The sequence below is a fragment of the Temnothorax nylanderi genome, unplaced genomic scaffold (assembly GCF_030848795.1).
Source record: "Temnothorax nylanderi isolate EJ_2023f unplaced genomic scaffold, tnyl_v1.0 TNYL_tig0349_pilon, whole genome shotgun sequence".
Classification (NCBI taxonomy): Eukaryota; Metazoa; Arthropoda; class Insecta; order Hymenoptera; family Formicidae; genus Temnothorax; species Temnothorax nylanderi.
In genome coordinates this window covers 141217-153386 of record NW_027249411.1, presented here as the reverse complement: position 1 = coordinate 153386, position 12170 = coordinate 141217, and the positions used below count along the sequence as shown (strand labels likewise).

Here is a 12170-nt window from a genome sequence, read left to right as displayed (position 1 = left end):
AATTATTAATTAATGTTTATCTTTGTTTTAATTATTAAAATGCTACAAAATTCTCATCCTGTCCATATCTTTCGACAATTAAATTCGTTTTTTTTTACATGTAAAGGAGACCGAGGCAAACTCGACATGATTTTTTTACAGGCAATTTTCAACAATTAATTAAAATTTTCAAGCAAATTCAATGGTACACATTTAAAGCGTGTTCCTTCAGGTACAAAATTGCTTAACCCTTTAAGGCCCACACATCGATCCCGTTGGAGTAAAATGTTATAATTTATAAGATAGTCTTAAAAGACATCCCTGATGAGTTTTTTAGTTTTTTAGGTTTTTTTTTTAGTTTTTTTTTGTTGTCTGTTTAAAACTACACTTTTTTTTTAATGTACATAATTATGTACACAGGCCCCTAAAGGGTTAAGGAAGATTTGCTGTATGTCGCTTAGTTTTGCCCCCAGGAAAAGAAAAGTAATGCGAAGACAAATTTTCAAATTAAAAAATGCTGGGGCAAACTCGACACTTTGCCTGATCGACACAATTTGATCTGGAACTTATTTTTTATTGTCTGAAACTGAAAATACATTGTTTATCATGTATTTGGAAAGTACAAAAATTCGGAATTAAGTAAAACAATCATTGGAAATAATGAGAACAAAACTTGTTGAACCTTCAATTATTTTCATCTAAACTTATGTCTGAAAAACAATTTATGCAAGTAAATTCGCGATTAGACGTGCGCACACATTTGTCATGGGTCATATAGCTGCATGACAAGCATCGTTTATTATTGGGAGCCGATGAAACGGCATGGTGTCGACTTTGCCCCGAACCTCGTTTTTCACTTTTGTCACTCCAAAAACGTGAAAATTTTGAAAATATGTAAAAACTATTGTCGGATTCGTTAGGGCGGCAGTGTGGTCTAGTGGTAGAGCGCCAGACTCGTAATCTGAGGAACCAGGTTCGAGTCCACTAGAGCCATGAAGCATGGAATGTTTTTTTTCCGATAGCTGCGCTCCTCCGTGCAAGATAGGCTCTTGTGCGGAGAAAACTGGGCTCCGTCGTTCGGAAAGAGACGTTAAGCCGTTGGTCCAAAGGGTTAAAGTGAGAGGAGAAGGATAGTATTGGTAGTAGATTGCGAACCCTGCGGGGATATGCAATAAATTACGAATTTTTTTTTACTATTGTCGGATTCGTATAAAGCATCAAATTTCCCATCAAAATCATTTACATGTAGGTTCGCAAGAGTAAAGCTCGATGAAAGAGTAGAAATTTTCAAGAGATCAGAAAAATTACTTTTCACCGTCAAAAACGCTTATGTCGCGCTAAAAATTACACCATAACTCAGAATTCTGTTGATAATACTGGCACATAAAGACGAATTTACAGTAGGAAAGGCAAGTTATTTCTACGATAGATTTAAATTGGCAAAAAGCTTAGTGTCAAGTTTGCCCCGGTGTCGAGTTTGTCCCGGTCTCTTCTACTGATCGATAATAGATAATACACGTTTTTGCCAAAGCTGCGAATACTCGAAGGCGAATCTCTATCTGATGGAATGTAAACAGCGGCGTAGTGCTAGCTTGTATCGTTAACGTTATCTTTATAGAACGCAAAAAAAGCAGATTTTGCTTATTTTGTTAAGTATTGAATTTCCTCTCTTTATCTTTTATCGAGCATGCATTCTATCAATAAAGCACATTTATTTCAAATCAATCAAATCAGTCATTATATAATAATTCATATTGCACGGATCTTGGCAGCAGTTAAAATTTGTCTCCATTTACAAAACATATCGATATATATTATTAATATAATCAATATTAAATTAATATATCCGCGTTTGTAACAGTCAGTGATTCACCTCAAACCGCACATCTCTTATCTCTCTTAAATTATGTATTTATAAGAAGAATATATATATTCACAATAGAATAGATTGTATGTAGTAAACAATCTTTCTCTGAACAGAGAAAAATTTTCTCCTCTTTTTAAGAAATATTTCTTTATTTTATATTTCTTTTCATTTGTTGTAACCATTAAAATACATGAATTTGCCATTTGAAGCAAATCGATTCCCTTCAATTATGTCGCAATAATAGGGCTATAATAGTGCAATGATTAATAATGTTATAAATTCCATTCGGGAGATTAATGGTAGAAAAACAGACTGAGAAAGATATTGAGCAGGTGTATAATTAAAAGTAAGATTACATTTTACTGTACAGTGATTTCCGATACAGAAGAAGTATTGTCTGATTATTAATACGACAGCAAAACGTGCCGTCGTTTAAGCACACGTTTCAGCGTAAAAAGTGGTGGGAGAATTTCGGTGATATAGTATAAAGCTACGTGGTTGCGATCGATGTGTCGTAGTCGGTTCTGCAATTTGCTTCAGTGTCAGCTTCGTTAGAAGTTCACCATAATGGTGTCGTCTCTGCGGAGGAAGAGGGTCTCCATAGTATCTCTCTCGGAGAGGATGAAGGTTCCATCGGTTAAACCGAAAGGTGATCCAGAGTAAATTTAATGATATAAATAATATACACATTTTAAATATAGCTCGTACAAATTAGTATAATTCTTAGGCAAAGAAACAATTCACCATAAAGAGAGGAAGATTTTCAAAAAATATTTTGTGAATAAATTCATTTAAAAAAAGATCTCACAATCAGTGGAACTCGGAATTATTAAAGACTATCAATACTAATTTAATTCATTTACAAGAAGATTTTCTAAAGCTCGTTTCATATACGATAAAAGAATAAGGATTGCTATTGCTGAGATATACATGTCCCACAATTATTAATTTTAATGATAAATTTCCTAATAAATTTTGTATCAATATCTTTTTAGCAAAAATATCAAGATCGCAAGTAACGTAATAGTTTATATAGTGAATTATGCTATATTATGAAGTTTAATAAAATATATCCTATATAATTAATTTTGAACTTTTACAAAATATTTGATTGGTCTTTTTAGTCAGAATTTTTCTACGTACAATGTTTCAAAATCTTATAACACATGCAAGCTAGTGCAAATAATGTATAAAGCTAAAGATATTTCTTCTTTCTCGTTGTGGCTATCATTAACAGTACTGAACAATATTTATATCGCGATATTATCCTCAATATGTAGCAGACAAGAACATAATATCTTCGATTACACGTTTTTGATAACGATAACACTAGGTGGAATCATTGTGAGAAAGAAACAGTTTGATTCGATTGGTTGAATTACAGATGAGAGATCAGATTGTTGAGATTATAGAACAATTTATCACGAATTAAAACACGTGATACAAACCTGGAATCAAGAGTAGTGCACGTGTCATATCGATCTATTATTCATTGTATGTAAAGAAGTATGAACGTTTGTTACATATTTACTATTCGCTCCGTAATAATTAGAGCATGTGCATTTTATGTCGTTATATTGTCGCTTCAGATTTCTGTCTTTGTAATAATCAAAAATATCTTTTATATATTTCAACAATTAGTGTAAAAGACACGTACATAAATAAAAAATGATAAGACAGTAAGTCGAAATAAAAATTAATACTCTCTCAATCCATTCGTCAATTACTTTCTGATCCACCCTTGGCTCGAGACGATTTGCGGAAAATATTTTGCAAGTGAAAACAGTATTATGTAATTATCGATTAGAATTAATCCGCATTCTACGCATTCCTCGATCGAACGGTTTACTTCTTAGGAATGAAGAAAAAATCAGGCACGTTTACTAAGATTTTATCGATCGCACTCGCATACCGGCGATTTCTCTGATGCAATGGATAATTGTTGTTGGATTTCGAGCGCAAACACCGAGCGATCGGTCTTACTGACGCAACGCGGTTCTTGATGACAATGACACAATTTGTATTCGATTCCGCGTTTATACGTGACGCTCATGTAAACTTCATCGAGGGCATCGTAATGAACGTACTACTAACAGAGTAAAGAACTGCACAGATTGCAATTGGAGATCGAAAAAATATGTCACTTTTATATCTTCGACAAAGAACTTAGAGATTAAGGCACTTGTTTCCTTTTAATGCAACCATATTGCATCCAATTGAATTTAAGCGAGCAATTATATATAATTTCCTTCTCTTATATAGTATATACTGAAATAAATTATTCAGCAAACACCAACTAACAGTAACATTGTATAAATATTATAATTTTCTGCTCAACAATATAACTGTTACGTGTAACATATGTCATATGTTATATTACACTCAGTGTTTGCCAGTATCTGGATCAAATTATCTAGATGATTATCCAGATGAAGAAATGGAATAATTTTTATCTTATCTTGATGAAAAAAATACAAAGTACATTTATCTTCATCTTATTGTTAAATAAAAAAATTATGTCATCCTATCTATAAATTATCTAATTATAAGATAAAATTTTCATTCTTTCTGCTATTTCTTTACCGCCGTTTAAATTAAATTGGATTCCAGCACGTTATATGTATAAAGTTGTGTAAAAACCTATTTTTGAAAAAAAAAAGATTATTTCTGTAAAATATTCTGTAAAAATAGATGATTTTGAAATCATCTAAGGCAAACACTGATCACACACTTATATTGTTGACCAAAAAATATAATATTGAGTGAAAATTATAAATACTGCTGTAACGTCACTATTAATTAGTGTTTACCGGGTAGCTTTTGATATATACCCTGAGAAATATAATCTCGCTTTACAGCATGGTTCGGATGTAGACACAGTCAGGTGGTGCTCATGTGCCTGGGCTTCTTCTGCTGCTACGCCATCCGCGTGACGACGTCGGTAACCTTGGAGGCGATGACCAACGCTGCCAGTGCCAATCCCAATTTCGAGGTACGCTTTAATAACGCCGATTCTCTTCCCTACCCTTGTGATCTAAAAGGGACACGCTTCTCTTCTCTCCTTCGAAGGAGTTCCGTTGGGACGAATCGGTGAAGCACATAATCCTCAGCTCCTTCTTCTGGGGCTACACCTGCACACAAATACCCGCCAGCATCCTCACCCAGCGATGGAGCGCCCAGAAATTGTTTGCGGCGACTCTGATCATCTCGGGATTGCTGACCTTCACCACCCCCTGGGCCGCTCATTACGGCGGCTGGCAGACGGTGATCGCCGGGAGGGCGATATGCGGCCTCGTCCAAGGTGCTGTACTACCGTGTCTGCACACCCTGCTGTCCAGATGGTCGCCGCCAGAAGAACGTGGTAGACTTTGTGAGTGTACATTTAGTTTACTTTTAGTTGAACATGCGGAGTAAATACTTTCACTGCTGCAATTAAGTGAAAAAGTATATTCTAAACGTGTTAAGAGAACATAGTTTTCGCATTTGACTGCTTATAAGTGATTGATGATTCCCATACTCATTTAAGTAAAAATTCCAAAATAATTCCAGCATCTCTGCATATTCGGAGTTGCTCAAATGCTGACATTATAAAGTCAGTGATTTTGTTTGTTTTATTTCACTGTGTTGAGAAACGTTGCAACTTTTAGTTTTTCGTTTTTCCAATTTCAATATTTCCAATTTCAATCTGGTTTATGTCCTTTCTTTTGAATCAGGTTGAAATGCAAATTGGCTACATATACACTGTTGCTTGATGACGCATCGCAGAAATGTAATTTAATTAGCAGGTCACGTTTGACGCATATGGCAGACAAATTCTTATCGCCGTCCGACGATGCTGAATTGATTAAGCACGTCAAAATTGTCAAGCAAAAAGCTTTTTACGATTTAAAATCCCACAATAAAGAAATTCCTATAATTTCCTGTTATCCAAGCTTCTCGAATTTTCTCTGATTTCTTTTTCATCGCTAAAGCAGTCTTTGAAATTTTCTGCCTTTCGAACAAAATTAAACTACAATAAATATAATTAAAAATTTTCTAAAATTGAAAATAGATGATGTATATATTTTTAACAATTAAACTAATGTTAATCGTGTCGAATTTTGGCACAGAAGAATCGTGGTTGCGACACACGTACAATTCGCATTTTTCTCCAGCAACGTTCGTTTATTCCGGCGGCTGGATCGGCAACGTGGTATGTTTGCTGAGTACCGGCTACCTCGCGGCATCGTCCATTGGCTGGCCTAGCTGCTTTTACGTCTGGGGAAGTCTCGGCGTCCTCTGCGGAATCTGTTTCTACCTGTTCGGGCAGGATTCACCTTCCGAACATCCTCGCATACCACTCGACGAGAAGGAATACATCGAGACGAGTCTGGGAGTAACTGAGATCACCGAGGTAACGCATCTCTTCAACGTATTGCATTGGAAGAAGAAAGAAAAAAAGCAAGAAAAATCACACCGATTAAATTATCACTTCGAATATGAAAGCAAATTAAAAAACCAAACTTAATTTTAAAAATTTAATATACATTTATATTAGGATTAAATAAGTAAAAGATTGTAGATGAAGAAGTCCTATAGTTGCAAGCTTTTTAGCATCTCCCACACGTTGCTCTCTCTATTTTCAGAGGCCCTCCACTCCGTGGAAACCCATACTGGGAAGTTTGCCGGTCTGGGCACTACTCATAGTGCAGTGCGCGCAATCCTGGGGATTCTGGATGCTGCTGACGGAAATTCCATCCTACATGACTTCGATCATGCGTTTCGATATCACGAAGGTAAATCTTTCGTATAATACCGTAAATAACTTCGAGTAGAATTTAAGCCTTTATTTTTCTTTCCGTTATTACGCTTTTACGAGATTTGGGAAACATTGGAAGTCGCCTTCGAATTAAATCGCACACGTGTTTCGACTTCGAAAATTGTGCGCGCCGTGTTTGGAATATTGATTAATAATTCGATGCGTATGTCGTTGAGGTCATGATTAATATGCTACGTGAAGCTTAGATCGATTCGAGTCTCTGAATCATCATGGACAACGTGAACATTAGATCACTCCAATGTCATATTGTCAATAAACCAGTCAATGACGGCCGAAAACAAATCAATGAAACGTTGAAATTTAAATTTCTCTTAAATTTTAATAAATACATTTTTCAATGCATTCTTAATCCTTATTAATACGAGCGTTTCAATGTTAATGTTCATTTCTACCAATGTGGATTAACTTTAATCTCGGTTTAACTTACTTTTTATCTTCTTCTAATTCTTAGAACTGGAAAAAGATAAAAAGTAAGTTAAGGATGTTCTATAGGTACCGTCCCAACCAAAAGTATGCAGGAAATATTAAAAACTCTGATATTAATTCTCCAGGGATCCAAAGACAAAAAAATGTATATAAATAGTTACGGAACATCTAATAGAATGTAAAAGACGTAGATTTAGTGACTGTTACTATTTTTTTCAAAAAAAAAAAATTAAAAAAAATTGTTGTAAATCGTTTCAAATTTTGTTGCTATATTTTTGTTTGTTGGTGATCTGCTTGTGTGTAAAATATTATTATATTGGTTACATTTTTTAATGTTTACACTTTTCTCTGTAAAACCCTTTGTAAAACGGATATTCAAGAATTGATAACTTTTTATCTAAATTGTGAATCGATTTGAAATTTGGCCCCGAACTTTGAAAGAGAATACACAATATGATATTAAATTTTCGTCAACTTCGTTACATTTTAACTAACTCTTTAAAACACCCTTAAACTGACAATAAGATTAAAGTTAATTTGCATTGATACAAATGGACATAAGTAAGATATCACTTTAAAATCAAATTTAATATAAGTAAATTAGTTGATATTTTAATCAATATAAAATATAAACATTTTATAGTAATATCTAATTAAATTTCTATTAAAGCAACAAATACTATCAACTAATAAATAAACTACTATTCCTTTTTGATTGCAGAACGGTATGATGACGGCGTTGCCCTATCTGTCGGCATGGATCGTCGGCTTTCCGATTAGCAACATATCCGATCTGTGCATCAGGCGGAACATCGTGACGACGGAAATGTCCCGGAAGATTTGCAATACAATCGGACACTGGATCCCGGCGGCCGCGCTAGTTGGGCTGGGTTACGTGAGACAGGACCAACCGGAATTGGCCGTGGGCATTCTCGTCATTGCCGTATCCTGCAACATCGCCGCTTTCTGCGGTCACAACATCAATCACATGGACCTCAGCCCGAACTTCGCCGGCCCGCTCATGGGATTCACGAATACCGTCGCGTCTGTATGCGGTATCCTCGCGCCGCTGATCGCCGGGGTGATCGTCCAGGATGCGGTTCGTAATACTCCGCATTTGCGTTTCCGCTCTTACAATTATGAGATAATTATTTGCATTGTTTGTTGCCATGAATTCGATTGTTTCATCATTTCTCTCTTCGGATTTTTAGACCAATATATTGCAATGGCGAAGCGTGTTCTTCCTATCGGCTGGAATATACACTGTGGGCAATCTAGTCTTCATTCTACTCGGCACCAGCAAGGTACAAAAGTGGAATGATCAAGTTGGAAGCAAGCGGGATAGCATCGTGCGGAAAATATCGATGGCACCGGTAACCATCGCGACAATACAGGAAAAAGACGTTGAGAGAACTCCATGACAATCAAAATAGAGAAACGTTGCGCGATATTATTTGTTTCCTTTTTTTATATTTTATTTTTCGAATTATGTGTTTATCTGTGTGGATGTGTGACTTGCGTGGTAACTTATGAATGACTTAGAATATTAATATTATCTCGAAAGCGTATACAAAATACGTATTAAAACGCTTAGACTAGAAATTGCGTGTAAATATCGCTCGAATATGTATAAAATTCAAGCCGAATGATATATAGGACGTACCGGAATCCATTTCTTTTTAATTTACCCTCGACAATGCCAGCGGAGAAATCAATCCCATCTTATAATTTTACTTCTCGACTCTGCGGTCGCGGAAATATCGCAATTCGCGTTAAAGAGCTTAGAATTTAGCTTAATATAAATAAATTCGCATTTTATGTAATAAAAAACGTTGTCTTATTTAAATAGAAAGACTGCTTAACGTGTCTTAGGTGTCTTCTTAATCGTACGCCTCGTACAAGAAGAATTGATATCAAATCTGTCTAATTGTAAGATATCCATTAATAAAAATTTGATAATCGTACAAAACTGCCTGTATATTTAAATCTCAGTCTTCTTTTGGATGACTTTGGTCCGCGTTGGTCCAAATGGCGTGGCCGATGAATATCGCGCCGATAATGGTCGTCAGTAACGTGGCGCAAGTGACAAAGAGCGATAGAGACAAGTCACCGACCGGTATCGGCCAAACGTACTCGCGATTCTTCGACATACGGTATGGAATTTCACGCCATTTGGTCATTAGGCTGACGCACGGTTCGCACAAGTCTATCTTGGACACTCGGTGGTCTCTGACCCTCTCCCGGCATCCCAGCAGCAGTTTCGGCTCCGGCAAAGTCACGTTGACGTAACCGCCGGTCTCGTGCGCATATCGGTATCGTTGGTGAACAGGAATTGTTAAACTGGAGAAAGACGAGCTTATGGATGCGCAAGTCGTCACATTCTGCCGACCAGCCTTCTCTGCGAATAACTCGACGTCGGTCTCACCAACGGAACATATCATATTCTGCAATATTAACAATTAACATTAACTAATTGGGTGAATAATCATCTCTCAAATAGTAATATACAGTAGATCCCCATATAACACGAATTCGTAAAAATATTTGACAGAAAAATTTTAATATTTGTTTGTTTTAAAGTAAAATACCTAAAAAATATTTTACTGTTACTGTTCTTTAATATTCATTTTACATTTTTTATAATAAACTCTTCTCTCTAAAAGTCGAAGAGTGAAATATCACTCCAAATGAGTAAAATGCAAGTGTAACGAAAAGTGAAAATTGAGCCACTTCGAGTGATTCGTCACTCTAAGAAAGAGTAAAATTGTGCTCTATAAGTTGAAGTGAAATCTCACTCCATTTGAGTGAAAAGGCACTCTTTTCGAGTGCAGTAGATCAGTGTCCATAGGAGTGAATTATGGCTGCGTTTCGATATTCAATGCCAGTACTGAAAATCTACAGTTTACATGACGTAAACTACAGATTTTTAGTACTGGTAGTGAATATCGAAACGCAGCCTATGTCACCCTACAATTTTGAGTGGAAAAACTCTATTAGAGTTTATCAGTCATTTATCAGTCAATCTGTTAGAGTTCATTAGTCAATCTGTTAGAGTTTATCAGTCATTTATCAGTCGATCTTTAGTGAATCGTGATTTAGTAAGAGATCGTATCACTTCGATAGAATAGCCGCTCTAAAAATTTGAGTGAAAAATTCACTCCTATCTTATGAGTGCCTGCATTTACTTAAATTGGAATGACAACCCTCTCTTTTGGAGTAACTATCGCAATCAGTCTAATATATTAGAGTGGCAAACCACTCTATGAGATTTATAGAGTTACATCTTTTATAAATATATATATATATATTTCCGTATGCATACATAATCCATATATGTACGTATAATCTATGTGACTCGTATAACACAGATTCATATAGCACAGGAACACATCCTCTGTATCATATGAAGGTCTACTGTATCTACGTATATTATGTGTATAATAAAGTAGATCTAATCTAAGATAGATACAACGGTAGATATATGTTATTGACATCAAGTAGATCTTTTTTGGATAAATGTAGATCTTATTTTCTATATAAATTACATGAATATTGTTAAACGTTAAAATGTACAAATACAGAATATCTAATCAATGTAAATGATAGACAGCTTCAAGATGTGCAGTAATTAAAAAATAATTAGTAACATTATTTAATTTTATACTGGATATAATAAAGTTTATTTTACGAATTGACTAATGCAGCAATTTTGGATGTATAAAATGTAGAAATACAATAAATTTGTAAGATTTTAAGATTCATTTTAAGATTACATTATTTTCTCTGAGCCACATTAATTAATTAACAATTAAAGAGTATACCGTTCCTCGTCTTCTCATTTCTGCTATTTCGTCCGTATTGACGTACAATGCCGACGGTAATTTCATGTAAATGGCAACTCGACAGCCATCCTGTGTAAGATTCTCGAAGTGTATGCGATAGATCAACGTTCTGCAAAAGGAAGAGAGATGTTTTCAGAACCGTACGTGGACCACTTGTTGTTTACACAACAATCGACATTTCTAACCTATGAAACCCACTTCCTTCCACGTCGAGATCGATCTCGGCCCCGATTCCCGCACAAATCTGCACGCTTCGCGTGCACAGGAGCAACGCGACGACAATTCGCGAAAGATTCGCTTCGCGGATGACGTGCGCTGTCATATCTGCACGCCTGGATCACCGCATACCTTTAACGTGTTGACGTTTACATACGCGAAACTCACCGGCCGCCAATGCTAGTCATTGCCCTGTCCAGCCCTGTCGCAAACAGTCGCGAATATATATATGTTTTGTTAAGAAATTAACGTCAATCGATAAAGTACGAACTACTTTACTGACATTAGATAAATACCTTCCCTAGAATTAATCAATCTTTTCTAGATTACCGAGAAATTATAACACACTAAATAAAATAAATGTACTGTTGACTGTTGTATTACAAAAATTTACGGAACTTACGATTTCAGTATAATTTCAAGAATTTCAAGTCCAAGATTTCCAGCTGTGAAAAATTGATATAGCTGACAAACTGCAGCCGTATGATTTACCGACATTATCGTTTTTCGATGGATCTTTTAATTGGCTTTATAGAATTGCAAAAATCTTTTACAGAATTAAAGTCCGCACAAAAATCTAGGGTAACAAACGCGATTTTATATCAAAAACACCAAAAAATTAAAAATATTACTTATTTGGGCACATACAGCTGTCACCTGACGACAATATTTGCTTAAAACAAAAATTCTGCAGTTTATACATACATAATGTTTATCATCTGCCCTTGGGAAAACATGTAGGAATAATATCGTGCAAGTAGAAGTAAGATTCAATGCGTACAAAAAAAGATCCATTGAAAAATTATTTTAGTAATGCAAATACGGATGCAGAATGACAAGAAGAGCAGCAACAGTAGTTGCCGAATCTTGCGAGAGATGGCGAGCAATCAAACAAGGACAGATGTCATTTCGTTAGACAAAGACAGATATAGGGAAAACAAAATTAGAAAGGTTGACATTAGGTGCTTTCCATTTACATCAAAACTCAGATAATTCTCACTTGTGACGTCGTTCTATCCTT

General features: G+C 35.5%; 2 protein-coding genes across 3 annotated transcripts; one reads left to right on the top strand and one right to left on the bottom strand.

The window, feature by feature from the left end:
- The first annotated feature begins 2170 nt into the window (after positions 1 to 2170).
- Positions 2171 to 8759, top strand: LOC139781623 (putative inorganic phosphate cotransporter). 2 transcript variants are annotated; one of them, XM_071720482.1, is made up of 7 exons: positions 2176 to 2495; positions 4705 to 4838; positions 4916 to 5216; positions 6001 to 6239; positions 6472 to 6621; positions 7813 to 8190; positions 8303 to 8759. In XM_071720482.1, exons 1-7 carry the CDS (start codon positions 2414 to 2416, stop codon positions 8510 to 8512), a joined length of 1494 nt encoding a protein of 497 aa, XP_071576583.1. In that variant the 5' UTR covers positions 2176 to 2413; the 3' UTR covers positions 8513 to 8759. The 2 variants fall into 2 exon arrangements, with proteins under 2 accessions (XP_071576582.1, XP_071576583.1); XM_071720481.1 differs by having other exon boundaries at positions 2171 to 2495; positions 7813 to 8759.
- LOC139781624 (phosphatidylinositol-glycan biosynthesis class X protein) lies at positions 8542 to 11356 on the bottom strand. Its single transcript, XM_071720483.1, has 3 exons — positions 11119 to 11356; positions 10913 to 11042; positions 8542 to 9535 (listed from the first exon to the last, which is right to left on the bottom strand). Exons 1-3 carry the CDS (start codon positions 11253 to 11255, stop codon positions 9080 to 9082), a joined length of 723 nt encoding a protein of 240 aa, XP_071576584.1. The 5' UTR covers positions 11256 to 11356; the 3' UTR covers positions 8542 to 9079.
- Between the last annotated feature and the right edge of the window lie 814 nt (positions 11357 to 12170).